This window comes from Hirundo rustica, chromosome 15, assembly GCF_015227805.2.
Source record: "Hirundo rustica isolate bHirRus1 chromosome 15, bHirRus1.pri.v3, whole genome shotgun sequence".
NCBI lineage: Eukaryota > Metazoa > Chordata > Aves > Passeriformes > Hirundinidae > Hirundo > Hirundo rustica.
This window is the reverse complement of record NC_053464.1, coordinates 12,016,680-12,034,356: the sequence shown is the minus strand read 5'-3', so window position 1 is coordinate 12,034,356 and position 17,677 is coordinate 12,016,680. Positions and strand designations below refer to the sequence as shown.

At 49.1% G+C, this 17,677-nt stretch overlaps 1 protein-coding gene across 1 annotated transcript; it reads left to right on the top strand.

Annotated features, from left to right (window-relative positions):
* The first annotated feature begins 663 nt into the window (after positions 1 to 663).
* LOC120759743 (galanin receptor type 1-like) lies at positions 664 to 2,155 on the top strand. Its single transcript, XM_040079327.1, has 2 exons — positions 664 to 725; positions 810 to 2,155. The coding sequence occupies exon 2, from the start codon at positions 879 to 881 to the stop codon at positions 2,079 to 2,081; it is 1,203 nt and encodes a 400-aa protein (XP_039935261.1). The 5' UTR covers positions 664 to 725; positions 810 to 878; the 3' UTR covers positions 2,082 to 2,155.
* The last annotated feature ends 15,522 nt before the right edge of the window (positions 2,156 to 17,677 follow it).

Sequence of the window (17,677 nt, the reverse complement as noted above, 5' to 3'; positions counted from 1 at the left end):
GCGCCGCGGGCTGTGCGCCGGGCTGGCGGTGCGGTGGGTGCGTGGGTGCGAGCACGCGCGTGTGGCAGCGGGTCGGGCGCTGCCGCCGCACACACGCACGGACACGGGGACACACGGACACGGGGACACACGGACACACGCACACATCCGCGGCAGAGCTGCCGGCGGGAGGAGCCCGGCCGGCGCTGCTCGCCATCCGCCCGGTGAGTGCCGCCGCGCCGCGGGACCGCGGGAGAGACAGGGGGAACCGGGAGGAACCGGGGGGAACCCAGAGCCTCGGGGCAGCCCGGAGCAGAGGTCCGGCGGCCGCGGGACACGCAACTTTCCGGGGAAGGAGGGAATGAGGGACAGAAAGAGGGGGCAGTGGCTGCGGACCGAGGCTGGAGATGCTCTTCGGGCTGCGGGGGCACCGCGTCTCCTTCCCTCTCCCAGTGCCGTCTCCCCGCCGCCGGGCAGGGGCTCCCGCCGGTCCCGCCGCTGCTGCCGGACCGGTGCCGGTGCCGGTGCTGCGCTGCCCAGCCTGGCCGCCCCGCGCTGCGGCCGCTTCTCAACTAAGTTGGGGATAAGCCACTGCTGGCCCGGCAGCTCCCCGTGAAGGACGATCTCCGCTCCGAGCCCTTGCTGACCCTCCTTCTCCACATCCTCTCTTGCAGGCAGTGCTGATCCCAGCTCACCATGTCCGGAGCACTGGGAGCAGCGCAGAAGGCTCTGCTCTGTTAGCCCAGGTTGCCGGGGGTGGGGGGGACTCAGCCATGGATTTGTCCCCCCCAGAACCCGGGGCCCCTCCTGACCCTCTGCAGCTTTGGCAGGAGGAGAACCAGACGCAAGGCGGGCTCTGGAATGGCAGCCAGGAGCTGGGGTGGGAAGAGCTGGAGAAGATGCTCTTCCTCTTCGCAAAGGAGCCTGTCACCATCAGCCTCACAGTGATGTACTTGGTGTCCTTTGTGGTGGGCTTCGTGGGCAACATCCTGTCCATCAGGGTGCTGACCCGCAAGCGCCGGAGCCGGGCGTCCAGCCTGAGCGCCACCCGCAGCCTCCTCATCAACCTGGCCGTGTGTGACCTCATGGTGGTGTGCATCTGCATGCCCATCACCGTGGGCAACCTCATCTACAAAGCCTGGGTGTACGGGGACTTCCTGTGCCGGGCAGTGCCCTTCATCCAGGCTGTTTCTGTGTCCGCCAGCGTCCTCAGCCTGACCGTCATCAGCGTGAACCGGTACTACAGCGTGCACAACCCGCTCAACGCCCGGTCCTTCTTCACCCAGAAGAGGATCCTCAGCACCATCCTGGTGGTGTGGTTGTTGTCCTCAGGGATATGCATGCCCCTCATCTTCATGAGCAAGCGGGACGAGATCGGGGTGGTGGAGGGCTTGCCCCTGGTGTTTTCCATCTGCAGGGAGATTTGGCCTCAGGAGAGGCTCAAGCAAGCCTACAACTTCCTGCTCTTCTGTGCCCTGTACTGCCTGCCCGTGCTGTTCAACATGGTGATCTGCTTCCTCACGGTGCGCCGGCTGTGGAGCCGCAGCAGCCAGCTGAAGGAGAGCTCTGCCCTGAACCGATCCCTGCCCGCCTCCAGGCTGAAGGTCCGCAGGAAGGTGGCCCAGATGGTGGTGGCCCTGGTCCTGCTGTTCGCCATCTCTTGGCTGCCCGTCTACCTGATGGACATCTGGATCGATTTCAACATCCCCAAGTCTTTGCAGGACGTGACTCCTCCTCCTTGGATCCTGCAGCTCAGACCTTTTGCCCAGTGGCTTGGCCTCACCAATTCCAGCCTCAACCCTATATGCTATTGCTTCATCGGGAACCTCTACAGGTCAGCCAAGGAAATGAAGAGCAAATACCACCAAAGGATGGTCTCTCTCTTTAACTTCTCTCTGTCTGAAGGGACAACCCATTCCTCAGTCGCAGAGCTGCTCTCTTACCGGAGTTCCGTGGAGCCTGCAAGGAAAGGACCCTCCACCACCCCCTCCACGGACAGGAGATGTCAGGGAATTCATGGCCATAAGAACCAGCGTGGACACTTGAACTCCTGCCAGCACCCACCTCTGAATACTGTCTCCAGTGAGAACACTTCCTTGTAATTCTGCTCAGGAAGTGCCACTCATACCCTCATCTGCATTTAAGGACTCTAGAGATCTTTCTGAACCCGATATTTTAATGCTGGAAAAGAGCTTTCTTCTAACAACTCTTGATACCATTTCAAAAATGCTGTGACAGGGAAAGAAACAGGTAACAAAAAAGAAGATGCATTTTAACTCGGATTATTTTTACTGGGGACAACTGGATGTGCAGCCCGTTGCCCAGTCAACAGTCACATAATTAGACAGATCAAGTTCCCAACGAGTGAGCTCTCCCTGCAGCTCCATCCCTGGATGCAGAGTGGATACAGTGGATGCTGTGTGGATACAGCAACGATTTGACTGCTTGCTGCTGCTCACACTTGCTGATGAAGAGCAATGATAAGAGGCACTCTGTGCTCCAGATCCATCAGTTGTAGTTGCAAGCAGTGAAGAAAAGCTGGAAACAGCGTCATAAAAAGTAATAGTAAATGGAGAATTTCACACACTTCACCACTTAAGATTTCATTGTCTGCTTATATTGTTTCACTCCTCCACGCAAATAAATTCTCCTTATGTGAAGAGACCATGCCAGGAGTACTAAAGCAACCATCACCATTCCACATTTGGGAATTCAGAAGGGATAATGTGGCCTCAGAGGTGATTTAGGAAACAAAACAGGAAAATATTTTTTTTGGCCGTCAGCTGTCTTTCTTACAGCGGTGCTCCTGTGCGTGGAGTGGAAAGAACTGGGCATTTATTAACATGATTTGCACTTGAAAAACCAGCCTTGTTCAGCTGTGTCTGTACCAAACAAAGTCAATGGCATGTGAAAATAAAAATAGAAAGTGGTTTATAGCTAATAAAATCAGAAACAACTAATGCAATGCTGTTTGTCTGAGAAGGAGCGAATCAAAGTGCTTGCTTTTCCTGAGCATCACAAGTAGGTTAAAATCTATTTCGTCCATCTTCTCCTTTAAAGGAGACTTTGATAAATAAATTGTACACTTTTATTCTGTTAGCATTGAAAGACTCCAGTAAAGCCTGAGCATTCTGTTGTTCTGAGCACTGGATCTGTGTGCACAAAGGAGACCTTTCCTCCCAAGATCTAAGAGAAAACACATCAGACCAGGCAACAGGTGGGAGGCAAAAAAAACATGCAACAAAAGGCTGAAATGATACGAGAGATGAATCCCTGCCCTGCTCGATGCCAGGGGAGAGGGGATGTGCAGCATCTCCTGGTGCCAGAAGAGCCCGTGCCCAGCTGCCTGTGCCCCAGCACCTGGCACAGCAGGTTTGTCCTCTTAGCAGAGCCCAGACTGAACACGGCAGTGTCCCTGCGAGCGGATTTTGCATTTAAAGGAACTCAGGTTTCTAACGACTGGGGGCTTTTTAAATTATTATTATTATCACCGAAAAAGGGAAGGATGTTTAAGGAAATCCAGTATTCATATTTCATTCCTGCTGCCTTCCAGGGGGCCTCTTGCTGGCCAGAAGACAGAGACAAGAAAATAGCCATTGAACCTAACCCTTGTAATGATTGCTCAATAGCGTTTAATGTTAACAATGATCTGCCTGGGAAGTGAAAGATTTCTCCTTACCAGGCAGTGCCATCATCAATTTGTATTCTCTTTATATGAACGAACAAGACTTCACAACTACCCAGATTTATGGTTTTTATGTGTGCTGGAGACGAGAACATCTGCATATTTGCAGGTGATATAGGAGTGTACCTACTGCCTGATCTTTTAGTAGCTGTGGAGAAAAGCCTGTAGAGATTTTATTTTCCCTTTCAAGGCATATTTTTAGGGCTGGCAATATGTGGCAGACTGAGGAGCATCAAAAGCTCACTCTGAATGCCCACTGATTCTGTGTCTGTAAAAAGATGTTCTCCATCCCCAGACCAAATGTAACACAATATTGTAACCCCTGCATTGCCCTGACCTATATATTTAATCCTGTCCCAAATAAATGACAATGAAAGGGCCACGGAAGTGCCAGACCAGCTCCATTCCCTGTGGTGGCCTGGCTCTGAAAACGGACAGGGTCAAGTGATGCAGTCAAAGATGCAAGATTTCCATATTTTAAAATTTCCCAGAGGAGAATTCTTTTCTCTGAATTCATGAGCTGATGCCTGGATCCTGCCTGGAAGTCTCTGTACCCTCCATGGAGGCAGAAATACCAGGGTCTGTGTTCTCCTCAGTGTACCTGGTCCTCCTCCTCCTGACACAGGTGCCTGTGCCTTCCTCCAGCCCCACAGCACTCCTGAGATTCACAGCGGCAAAAGCCACTTCCACTAGGCAAGGTTATCTCCTCTTCACACTTCTAAATGTATTTCCCAGTTTTGCTCAGTGTCCCTGTTTTCCTATAATAAAGTCGAATTGCTCACTTAACTCCTCTTTGTCTCTTTGTTTGCTTCTTCTCCATCACCCACGCTCCAACACCTTCCCCACCGTCTCTACAGTGAAATCTCCCCCTGCCTTTCCCTGTTATCACTCTCTGCCTGTGAATTCCCCTCACTCTAATGACCCATTCATGCCTTCTCTCCCCTGATGAGAAATCCCCTGGTGCCCCGCTGATCTGAAGGGCTCCTTTTGTGCTGCAGACACCTGTGCGCTGCGCAGAACGCTGATTTATTTCGCAGGGCTTTGCCCAGGGGCTGCCAGGTAAGTAATGGATTTCGGTCACTCTCACCCGAGGGTAAATGAGAAGCAGTGACGTCAATGTGGAAGCCACACAGCATCCTGTGAGCTGCCTGGGCTCTGGCAGTGATTTTATTAACCTGAACAGGTCTGTGGAACTCGGCAGTGCCTGGCTGACTCATCCTGGATCCCAGAGAGGTGAAACCACACCGTTTGGGAAGGTGGCTTCTTCCCTCTATTATCTGATAAAAGATCTCTTTGTATTTAGGGCTGATGAGACATCTGAGCGTCCTCCAGGCCACACAAGGTCCTCATTTTGGATTCAAGGGACTCCTGGTCCATCGAGGCATTGGGAGCAGACATGGCTCTGGCTGATGAACATGGATGGTCTCCTCACAGGAGCTCCAGCCGAACGTCTCGTACTCGGTGTGGGGTTGTGGAAATGTGTTTCTCTCTAAATGTGCCCAGGCAGACTGGAAATGTGAATTGTAGGTGTCTCAAGGACAATGTTTTCCCACTGCAATGCTGCTAATGCATCTCAGTCCCACTCTTCCCCCGTGGGTCTTTCCTCTCTGCTCTGCTCTTTGAATCAATACAGCCATTTTACCACGTTACCAAAACAGGATGTTTAGAACAGCCTTTCCTAGAGTCACTGAACCATTTAGGTTGCAAAAAGACCTCTAAGATCATCGAGTCCAACCATTAACCCAGCGCTGCCAAGGCCCTACCAAACCACATTCCCAAGCACCTCATCCTTTAAATCCTCCAGGGATGGGGACTCCACCACTGCCCTGGGCAGTTGTGCCAGTGCTGGAATCCATCTGCTGTGTTAAGGACTTCCAGGCAGCTGCTGCTCAGAAACCCTCTCAGGCATATCCCATCATCTGTTCTGTGCTGTCAGTACTGCCTCAAAGATGAGACAGGTTTATTTTCTGGGAGCCACCAGGGAGATAGAAAAGAGGCAATGTTTTGTAGCAGGTATCATTGAGGTATGTACAATCATGACTGCTACGTGGCCTTGGTATGGAGATTGATGAATCACTGTTCCTTATAACAAAATACTCAGGGGAAGCCAGTGAAAGGATTGGACAGGATGTGTGGGGGGAAGCAGCACCTCTTCTCACACCGTGGCAGCTGCTGGGCTCACAGGCAGAGGAAGTGGTGAGGGCTGAAAGCGATGAAAAGTGTCCAGGAGGAGAGGACCCTTCACAGCAGAAAAGGCCATCAGCAGCTCTTTAAATCAATGATGAAACTTCTGACCTAGAGTACATTGGGTGTATAACCTGTAATTTCCACTCTTGCTCCTTCCCAGGACGTGCTACCAGCCATCACTGGGAGCTGCCTGCTGGGCTGAGCATGGTTTGATTAATTCAGTACCCTTGTTTTTACACCCTTATGAAAATCCTGCCACATTAAAGAGCAAGGCAAGAGCAGAGGATGAATTCAGAGCTGGAAAAACTTGACCAATGGCAAAACTTTGCAAGGCACGTTCACCTGGAGGTAGGGCAGGTTAATGCTGACACAGCTCAGGCTGAGAAATGCTCACTCTGGCACTTCCAGAGCGAGAGCTGAGGAGCCCCAGGGGATGGTGCATGGGGCCCACTCCAGTGCAACACAACAGAATCTACAGATCCATCCCTCTTCCAGTATTCATCAGCCCTCTCCAGGGGTCAGCACTTGCACTGCAACATCCCAGAAAGAAGAATGCCCTCCAAAGGGCAACTCCTGCCTGCTGGTATTTTACACATCATTCTTACAGATGCTGGCATTCAAAGTAGGATGGAAGCTGGCTGGAAAGTTATCCACAACCCCAGCAGCCCCAGCATAACTCCTCCTGCACTCCATACACCACAGCACACCCCACACACAACACCTGAGCTCCTCTGACCTGAATACCCAAAAGAACAGGGAGACTGCAGGACTTGCCTGGGTTTGCAGTGCGTTGTGATGCCCTTGCAAAGAATCAGAGAAGCATCACTGTGAATCCTCTAGGAAAAAGCAGTGCACCTCAGTTTATATTTTTGATTATATTTGTCATGAAAACAAATCACTGGCAGCTGCTAGAAGAGGAAATGAAAGAGCAGCTGTGAGCAGGTACAACCAAGAGAGATTGGTGGAGCCCTCTGGGAAACTCAGCCTCCAGGAAAGTGCTGCTTGCCTGGCACGTGTAGGGATCACATAAGACTCTTCCCAAATTTTCTGGGGATGAATGACTGCTGGTTAGGTCGGCCCAGGGGCACAGGAACTGCAGTAGTTGCTTTCTCTGCCTGCTAAACATCTTTAGGCAAAGCCCTCGGACTCAGAACTGACAGAACGCAGCTGCAAAGTCAATGCAGCCTCGTGTGCCTGCCACCCCAGGCTCCTCTGCCAGGTCCTGGAGCAGCCTCCTGGCTGCCCTCATCTAGCTTTTCTTCCTCCTTCACTTGAAACAACCGGGAAACATTTTTAAGTGTTTCAGCAAAAAAGGTGAATGCAGCGCTTGCAGAGAACTTCTTTGCAAGGGAGGAATCCTCAGCAGAGTGCTCCTGGTTGGTGCCTCTTGCTGATTGCAAGACAGCCCCAAGAAGAAATCAATGCCCAGAGTGCAGTGGTGAGGAGCTGGCTCAGGACTGCCAGGGCAGGGGCACTGATTACCTTGTGATTATCCTCACCCCATGGGGAGAAGGGGAAGTCTCATGCAGCTGCAATGTGACCTTTGATTTTAAATATTTTCTACGCTCAACCTTTTCCTTCTTAACTCATTGCACTCTAAGACAACTGGTTTATGCTGCATGCTGGGTGGGTGGGTGGGTGTGTGTGTGTGGGGGGAGGTGAATTATCCCAGGATGATTTATTTAAAAAAATACACACGAGGTATTTCTGCACCTGAAAGATCCGGGAATGAACAACTTGTCCCCACATGCCTTACCCTTGTCTCTGTGAGGTTTTACAGCACTGAGGAGCACAAAATGCTGTGTTCACTGTAGGATAAGATCACCAAACTTAAATAATTCCTTTACCTGGCTGGCGTTTCCCATCCACAGCCCTCTGCCAGGTGCTCTGGGGCCAATCTGCAGAGCAGGGAGCAGTGGCCTCCCCCTGCCCGTGCCAGGGCTGGCTCTTCTGTGGCTGCCAAGCACCTCCAAACAAAAGCACCAGCATCCCTGGGTGTGCAGGCTGCTGCCCCAGGTGCTGCAGAGTCTCTGCCTTTCTTAATTTTCCACTTGAGGTGTTTTCAGTCAATCCCCGCTTCCCTGTCCTCAGCCATTCACCACGAGAACGGAGCTGCTGAATTGAAGGGCTTTGTGAATGAGTCTTTAGGCAGATGTATCCCATTACCCAGGGCTCAGAAGTCGTGAGCTGCTATTTCTTAGTGTGAGGAAGGAAAATGTGGCAAAACATTCAGGAAATAAGCTAAAAGATGAAAAGGAGAAGGAGAGAAAGTCCAGACAGTGAAATAAAACCATCTTAAGGCAATTACTGGGGGAGAAATAGATCTGCCAAGGATATTAAAGCTCTCATCCACTTGCTAATCTCTTCTGATAAAGGTCTCACTGGCTAAACTAATAACACCATTAAATCTGTGGTAATCAGTACCAGAGGCAGCCCAAGGATCTCACAAAGTCACATGCCTGGAGGAAAACCTTTTCCAGCATGACTGGGCACAACCAGCAGCAGGTAAGTGGAGGTTGCACCTGAAATGCAGCATAATTGCTGTGGGACTGTGACTCAGTCACCTCCCTAATCGCCTCCCTCAGCTCAGAACTGAACCTGGAATTCCCAGGGCTGCATCCAGCACTTCTGCTTTGTCAGATTGTTATTCTGGGCTCTGGCAGCAAACCATGAGTTCCTGCACTCGGTGCCTCTCAGTACACATTGCTGTTTGGAGTGGGCTGGCTCATAAAGCTTCCACCAAGGTGGGAAGTTCTCCTGCGGGAACGAACAGCCCAGCACAGCCCCTGGCAGAAATGCGTCAAGGAAAGGATATGAAACGGCAAAACTATCCAAAATCCTCCTCCTAAATCCTCACAGCAGGGGCAAGGCTGCAGTCTGCTCCTCTGTGAGTGGGAGGGGAAACAGATTGTGGGGGGACAACCAGCCCTGCAAGGTGCACGTGGTGACCTGGAGCAGCAGGGAGGAGGTGCACAGGTGCATCCATGCAGCAACATGAGACAGTGACCAAGAGTTTGTGCAAAAGCACTTTTGATGTCCCCTCTCCAGCAGGGCTCTGACTGGGCAGCGAGGCAGTGGAGATGCTGCTCCTCTGTGACAGGAGGGCGTGCCCAGGCTCCTTGCTCTCCAAAAACATGCACATCCTGCTCCTCTTTCATTCCCTCTCCACCACTGTTGGCTTCAGCAGAGTTTCTTCTGATCCATACCCGCAGGAGATTAGAGTGAGGCACAGAGTGAAGGAAATATTGCCAAGGTGAGGCTGCTGTCACATCAGCTCCTGTAATTCCATAGCCTTAATGGATCTACTCCTAATTTACAAGTGAGAGCTGGACCTGGCACCACGGGCTGAGAAAAAAGGTGTCATTTTTATACAGTCAAATTTATATCTGAAATAAACACCACATTAGATCTTTCCAAGTGGTCTGAGATGCAATGTGTTCTTTTCTCTCCCTGTGGAAAGGTGAAAATCTTGCTAATGTTTTCAGTGCCCTCAGGTCTCGAGGCTGGATGTTTTTTGGCCAACTGCTTGCTCCACACAGGCTGTCAGGGGCCAAAATGGGAATTGTGTCCTCCAACCATTTGATGTGAGAGATTTTCAGCCTCTTCCTTGAGGCTGCCTTTTGCAGGGAATGACGCAGTCCTGATGATATGCAGTCTCTTACAGAAAAATTCAGATGATGAAGAATAAATAGTTTTCCATCTGTATGGGCTTTCCTTGTAGACTTCAGAAATAAGGAATACATACATATGAATATACTTCCAATTACAGTGTAAGCATATCAAGTTTAGAACACCGTGGTCCCTGCAGAAGCTGGCGAATATCTGCGTGATCACAGGCTGTGAATGGAAATTCGTGGCTTAACCAAGACCATGTCACACAGGACCGACTGTGGGGACTCAAATGGATCTACAGACACACATCCTGGAGGGAAAACACCTACAGCAGCCACGTTTCTGCATCTGCAAGCACAGCGTGGGAAGACTGAGTAGGATGGGAAAGCCTTTGCTCTCAAATAACAAAATGCTCTTTTTGATCTCATCTCCTTAATGCTCTTCCTGAAGTCCAGGCATGACAGCCCAGAAGCCAGAAAGCTGCCAAATTTGTCATGGAAACAGCAAAGCTTTTCTGCGAGGCTCAGTGCCAGAACTGGAAGCCAGAACTCCTAGGAACAGCAAACAACTCTTTCCCAGTCTTTTGCTTGGTCAAGGAAAAAGCAAAACTTGGGAAAGCAGGAGAGGCAGTGATGGATGTGGGGGTTTGAAAGGGGTGATGGAGCAGCTCCCCTTCCTCCATACCTACTGCCAGGGGAGGGCAAGAGAGGCACTGCCAGGACACGTGGGAAGCTCCTTGCTCCAGGCTGGCTCGGCTGCAAAGGTACAACACAACTGGACAGCAAGACCTTAAATTTCTTATCTGCAGACTTGAAGCTGCCAGACCAGAGGCAATCTTTGCTGCCTCCTCTTGTAGCACAGAAATGAGGGCCACAACCCATGGGCTCCTCTCGTGCTGGCAATTAGAAGAGACTGGAGAAATCTCTCAGGGCATGGCACTTTCTGATGAAGATCTGTGTCCTGCTCTGTGGGAGCAGAGATGTGCAGTGCTGGTGAGAGAACTCAAAACGAGTGGGAAAGAGAAAAGCAGTTTTTCATTTGTGCTGATAAGCTTCAGCATGTTTGGTTCAGCAGCCTTTGCCCATGGGAAATGTTCTGACAGATTATTGTTGTGGGGTTTGTCAGGGCTTTTTTTTTCCCAAGTCCTTTCCTCAACTGTGAGAAAAGCTAGGAATTGTAATTTTTGTTCCTTGGCATGCTGTGCTGGATAAGAGAAATCTGCAAACAAGGAGGTGAAACGATGGAGTGCAGCCCTGAACAGAGAGGTGGACATGACAGAGTTGAAAACAACGCAGATTGTGAAGTAGCAAGAAGGTACCAAAATTAAGTAACCACAGGTGAGTGCTTCTGCTTGGGGGAACTGCTCAAGAACCAAACAACCAACACAGGGACTGCACAAATTTACCTTGTTTTATATGCCTCACCCCTTACTGTGGATGGTCTGTGTCCACACAGGGGATGGGGAGGATGATTGCCCCTGCCAGTCCCTGCTGTCCTTCCCATTGCCTCTCAAATGGAAAATGGTCCCCATGCCTCCCTTGTAAAACCACATGAGCCTCAGCTTGACTTGACTCCCTCAGTCCTGCCATCCTTGAGGAGGTGCCAGGAGTCTGGAGCCACAAGCTCCACAGCCCATGGCTTCTGTCCAGGAGAGAAGGGGCTGGAGCCACACAGGCTCCACTGCAGGGACTGGACCTTCCAAGGAAATGGGATCTACATGGCTTTGAAACTATGACTAATTGGTCCTTTCTTTGCTCCTAATTCTTATTGCTAGCCATTTTAATTATACAAATGAGGTTTTCTCTTGTTTCGTCCCCAGAGAGTCAATGCATTAAACAAAACATTAAAATATAATCACGGAAACTCTCTCATATATATTTATAATGTCGGAATTGCTGGCATTAATGCAGAAGTGGCTTCTTCACGCTTATTTCTTCTCACTCTATCTATATCCAAAATATACAGCACACAAAAGATAAACACATTAAACTGCCCAGCCATTAGCACATCTGTCATCCAGAAAGAAATGCAAGGAACAAATTTACAGGGAAAAGCCAGTGAAGGAGACAAACACAATTACAGTGATGTGTCTCCACCACTGTCTGATCATTAAGGGTGATGACAAGGGAAGTGTCATTCCAAAGACTCTGGCTATTTGGGAGCTGCTTCCACATGAAAAACACCAAGAAGAGAAAAAGAGCAAGGTGGAAAACCCACAGTGACCCAGGGCAAATGGGCTGGTTTGCTACCTGTGCAGGAATCCCCCTGCATTATATACAGGGGGACATTGTCCAGAAGGCCGGACTTAGTCCATATTTTCAATAGTTACATCCAAAATACTTCCCACTTTAGAGAGAAACGAGACACCAAGTGCAGCCTTCAACCACATTCTACAGGAGAGGGGGGTAGGAAAGCGTGAAGGTGCTCAGAGCCTCTCAGCCACCACCTGCCCCAGCCCCTCTATCACTCTCGAGCTCCTGAAGAAACGCTCAGCCCCTTCTCAGCCAGTTTGGTGCTGCTTTCCCAGGCCAGGGTCAGCCCGGAAAGGTGCCGCAGTCAGGATGCCTCCCCAAGGGCTGTGAGGTGCTGGCACATTCCCCTTGCCTGACTGTTTTTCCAGGGGAAGGATGACTGCAGCTGCATCCCAGGCTGGGAAGAGTCCAGCCTGGTGCATCTAATCGAGGAGCCAATCTCTTCCTTGTGCTCCAAGAGCCAAAGCACAGACACAAACCCTGCGGCACGCACCGCTCAGCTGGGGCGTCCTGGCACCCCCAGGAGCAGCCCCAGCACCGCACAGCTTTCCTTCTCAGGCCCTGGAATTTGAAGGCAGGAGCTGCTCTCCAGCACACCAGCACAATAATCTGCCTTATTAAGAATCCCTCAGCCCCCAGATCCTATTTTGGACTGATGCTTTGCTCTTGTTTGTAGGTGGCCACTGTCTGCTTGATTTGTGAGTACTCCTGAACCGCTCACAAATTCAATCAAGTGCCCTTGCAGGAATCACTCCCACGGTGACGCCAAACTCGAGGGAGGTTGCAAGGAATGACCAGTCACAAAAAGCCGACCTTCTGCATCAATAACTGGTGCTGCTAAAGCTGACTCCTCAGGCATTAGTGGGATTGACTGCTGCTCCCCACCAGATGCATTGATGCCAAGTGCACCTTGAGTGTGTATTAGCAGTAAGTTACTGTTGGTACCTCTTAGTTTCTTCCATCAAAAAGCAATCACCCTCCTCCCTTTCCCCATGGCAACCAGGGTTTAGTAATCACCTCATCACCTATTCCAAATTGAGGCTGTAATACCTGTCCTCAAAGACTGAAAACTCCAGTCTCTATTAAACTGCAAGTATCTGTTACTCTGGCAAAGCATCTTCCAGGCTGCATGTGGATAAATGTTCCCTCCTCTGGCTTGAAGAATGGTGGGATGAGAAGGGCAGAGAAGATAAATATTTAAACAGCCTGCAAAAGGAAAACCATGCTTTGAGATGTGGGAAACCAAATGCTCCACAGGTGAAACTTCCAAGGAAAATGCAAAGGATCAGGAATTAAGTATTGCGCTTTACCCACAGGGGAGATTTCTCTCATATCTCTTTTTCTGGCTTCTGCAGACAAGTTGACAGCCTGAATTATCAAAGCATTTGTGCTACACAGGAGGGATTCTCATCTGGGGGCTGGTGCAGCAGAAGACATCTAAGATGGAAATGGAGCTCACTATTTGTTTCTCTGCTGCCAGCTCTGGTTACAAGAAATGCGTTTCTAAAACCTCCAGCCTGGCCAGGGACAGAGCCATCAGTGGATCTCTAACTTGAAAATGTGCTGCTAAGGAGGTAGAAAATAAAGAGCAAAGATTCTCAAGACCTGATTGAAGGTGCCGAGCACTCACTCGCTCCTAACATTTCTTATCCAGAACCATTTGTTTCACAGGAGTTTTCTAGCAATGGATTCCGTTCCAATTAAAAAAAAAAATAAATCTGAGCACCGAATTTTACTCAAAAATCTTGAAAAGCCGGGGAAAATACGTAAATTCAAAAATTAATTATCAGAGTTTAGGCGCTTTTTTTTTCCCCCCTAAATATTTGTAGAGTAAAAATAATGTTAATTCGATGACATGATGAAAATAGGGAAAAATTCTACTCTAAATGTTTTCTGTGACAGTATCCAAAGCCTGGGAGAAAAACCCTTAGTAGCGGGGGAAAGAAGGAATTCTGCAGGATCCTAAGACACGCGCAGCGATTGAAGCAAATGTAAAACACCTCCGACAAGAAACTGCTCACGCAAATGTGCTCCTTGGTGGCACCATCTGCTGGGTGTCACAGAAGCAGCTGAGACACGGAGGAACTGGAGTCCGTGGTTTGCTGTGTCCAGCAGACACGAGAGAGAGCAGAACAAGGTCAGGGCGTGACGTGGGATGTAGGGTGTAGGATGTGCAAAAGCACCTGCAAAATCCAGAAGAGCTCCATCTCACCAGAATCTTCCTTACCGGGTGAGAGTCTGGTTTCCACAGGCTCTCTTTTCCTGTAGTCTTCAAAGAAAATAGCAAAGCAGGGTACCTGTACTGTCATTCTGGTAGGAACACACGAATCCCATGCTAGAGTTCAACTAGGAAATTCTCTGTGCACATTTCTGCTCCCTCATCCAAGAAATATAAACCTGAGAGGACAACCAAAGAGAAACGTTAAGTAACTGGTTTTGAACTCTCTCTCTTTCAACCCACAGAGAGGACAGGATGTGGAGCCAGCCCGGAAGAAAGGTTTGAATTCAAGCCTACACGGTGCCTTCACAAAGAATGAAGGCACTGCACAGAAGTCTCTGCCAGGCTCGCCCTCAGCTGGTGCTGACTCATCCTTGTGCTCTTTGGTGGCCCATTTTCGGCCACATGAAAGCAGCCAGCCCCTCCACCATGCCAGCGGCTGGCCTCCCATGCCCTGCTGCCCCACGTCTCCAAGGTCAGCTTGGATTTCTGATCAAACTCCTCCTCCCAAGCCCCGATCTCCCAGGCACTCATGGAGCTCACCTCTGCTCTCTTTAAAGCACCTTCCACCAACAGAAACAGACATCACAGCATCCACATACCGAATTCATGTTCTTCATCTTCTCCTCCCAGTTTTCATAGATTATATAAAGACTTCCCAAGCACTCACACCTTGTTCCTAGAGGATTGCATGCTGTGCTAGTCACAGAGTAAGATAAAGTCATGAGCAATTGGGAGAGGATGATGCCAATTTGGCATGGCCCTCTGTTAAATTGCTTAACACTAATCCAAGTTTTTCACAAGGCACATGCCCAAAACACATGATTATCTGGATTCAATCTCCACCATCACAGATTCTGCACCTCTTGGAGAAATAATGCACTTCTCCATGACATAGCTGACCCAGAGATCCTTAAGATGACATAAAATTAATAGAAGTCATGCTTTTCCCTGTGTCTGTTGCTGCAGCTTTCGAACCCGCTGAAAGCTATTAGTAGGTTTTGATGACAGCTGGAAGTGTCACTGTGCACTGGAGACACTCCAGTTACTTGAGAGTGGGTTCTGGGATATCTGAAATGCTGGTTCATTGTATTTTGTCTTGTTGTAGCTCTGTAGGAAGCAGCCCAGTATTCCTGGCCCTTACCTGAATTGCACCATCCCATAAGCAAACCCATTTAAAGAGTAATGACAAATTTAAAACCAGCTGGAAAAGAACCCAGCATTAAAATTATTGACTCTGGGCTCTGTAAAGACCATTTAATGTAATTCCCTTGCTTCTGTTACATACCCCAGACACAGGCAAATTGAGAGGTTTGGGATTTTTAGGATGCAGATTTGAAGCCTGGTTGATGGCTCAGCAGAATCAGTGCCCTGCATCCCACGCCTGCTCACATCAAGACTTCAACACCACATCTCAAGGACAAAAAAAGGGGATTTCCACAGGGAATTGTGATGTAACAGAACAGAAGCTGTTAATTGTCTTTATGATGACCTGGTGAGTTACTGGAATCTTCATTCCATATAAATGGCAGTTTATTTATAGATGAGCTACTTCAACCACCAACAATTGTGAGGCATGAGGGAATTCTAAATTTCTCCACGTTTCCCAACTGGACATAAAAATAATCTGGAAACGATTTTCTGCTGACTTCATGGTGATTTGGAACTGCAGTTTCCTCCTCATTCACCAGTTTGGTTTCTGTCACAGGTCAGAGACATGGATCCTGTTACTTCCATTAACTTTCCTTTTTAGTGAGAACAGCCTTATCTCTGCTCTGACCAAGACTCCTCTGATACCTGAGCTTTTAAAGCAAACAGCAAAACTGGATTTTGATGACCTTTAAACTTGAATAGTAAATTTTATTTTTTTTTTTAAGCATGTAGCAGTGGTTCTATTTTTGTTCCAGCCATTGATGATGACCGTGTTTTGTGATGATTTATGCATCAGAAGGATATTAGTTGAGACGCTTCGTGTATCTGCTACAGTGATATTTTGGTACTTTGTTCTTAAGATAAATAGATTGGTGTAAGCTGAGCTCCACAAAGCTGCATTTCACAAACTAGGGAATATTAAAAAAAAAAAAAAACAAAAACTTGTGAGAGCACTTGCTGAAGATGCTGTTTATCATTTGCTGCAGAACCACAACAGAACATGCTTTAGTAATATATACTTTATAATGCCAATCGATAAAGTCATTGAAATATTTAAGGCATTTCTTTCATGTTTTGATTTTCATTAGAAATTCATATTAGACATTAGACACATTCTTTCAAAACACTTGAGAGTTACAGCCTTTTTTTATTATTATTTTTTAATGATACAAAGCCTTTTCCCTCTCCTGTCCTATCTCGGCCCCTTTGTATGTCTCAGGGTTCTTAGAGCACAGTGCACTTAGAAGCCATTAGTCACCTATTGGCATATTTAGGAGGCTGCTAGCTTTGAAAATCTGATCCTTGTGAGCTCAGAGTGCTTGGTCACGTCGGGGGCATGAAACGCCAGATTACTTGGCAGCACAAATACAAAGTGACAGAAGGATGTGGACGCAGTTGCCTGTCCTTGCTGCTGAACCAGCCCTGGTGCTCCATACCGTGACGATGCTGGCTGAAGTCAGAGTTGGGCAGACTGGCCCCAGCCTGGGTGTCTGCCTCTCCAGGAGCATCCTCCAGATGCAGGCAGGATGCTTGTGACAGGATTCTTTAGGACAGGACTTTCTCTCCTAAGTCACTGCCCAGGCACGGCTTGTTTGTCCTCCTCAGCTTCCAAGTGCTGTTTTAAGGCTGCCCCTCACATCAGCAGGAACTCTCCTCTGACAGAGGCTTTCCAAGTCTCCCTTTCTCAGTGAAACCTGGTGATGGTGAGAAATGCCAGATGCCCATGCCAGAAATTGCTGGAAGTGCTGCTCATCCCCATGCGAGGCACGTGGCAAGTGAGAGCTGGCACACTGACCATAAATCAGGTGCTCTGCAGGCTTTGCACACCTGGGATTCTTCAGCTCCACCTCTGCCTTCTGCCTCCTCACCCTTCTCCACCAAACTGGCATTTCTCCATCATCAGCAACGTGTCATAGCAGTGAGAGAGAGAGGGGCAGAGAGAGACACAGAGAATCCATCGTGGATCTGGCTCCCCAGCTGAGGTCATTTGGCTTCCAGGCACTCAGGGAGTTTGCTCTGGGCTCGAGTCTGTCCGGGTCAGCAGTGTTGTTGTTCCTTTGTTATTTGACAAACCTCCAGCACAGACTTGTCCTGTCCATCACCAGCATCTCCTGAGTGGGACAAGAGCAGTGAGATGTGCTCTCAGCCAGCTGGAAACAAAGCAGAGATCTTCTTCGGAGCTCCACCGGCAGCTCCAAAACACTTGGGCAGCAGGAGCAAGCTGCTCTCTGAAGGATGGGAGAACCAAGACAGACCCAAACTGGTGACTGATGGAACTTTGCTTGCCTGATTTTCTTCTGGATCATCCCTGTCCTTTCTGCCATTCCTCCTCCCATCGAACTTCACTGCCCTTTGTGCTACTCATCCCTAAGGTCAGCAGCTCTTTGCTCCTGTCCTTTCCTCGCTCTTTCCAGCATCACCTTTTCAGAGGTGCAACAGGGATGACAGCAGTGGAACAATTCTAGAGCTCGAAGCCTGTTGTCAGAAATGAGATACCAATATACCCTGTTACCTCCCAATGACCCACCAAAGTACCTAAATCTAGGCTCTTGCACCACTTTGTCCTCCTAAAATATTTATGGTCTCCCCCCC

Excerpts from the sequence above, each read along its gene's own strand:
- LOC120759743 (XM_040079327.1), top strand. The coding sequence starts at position 879 with ATGCTCTTCCTCTTCGCAAAGGAGCCTGTCACCATCAGCCTCACAGTG.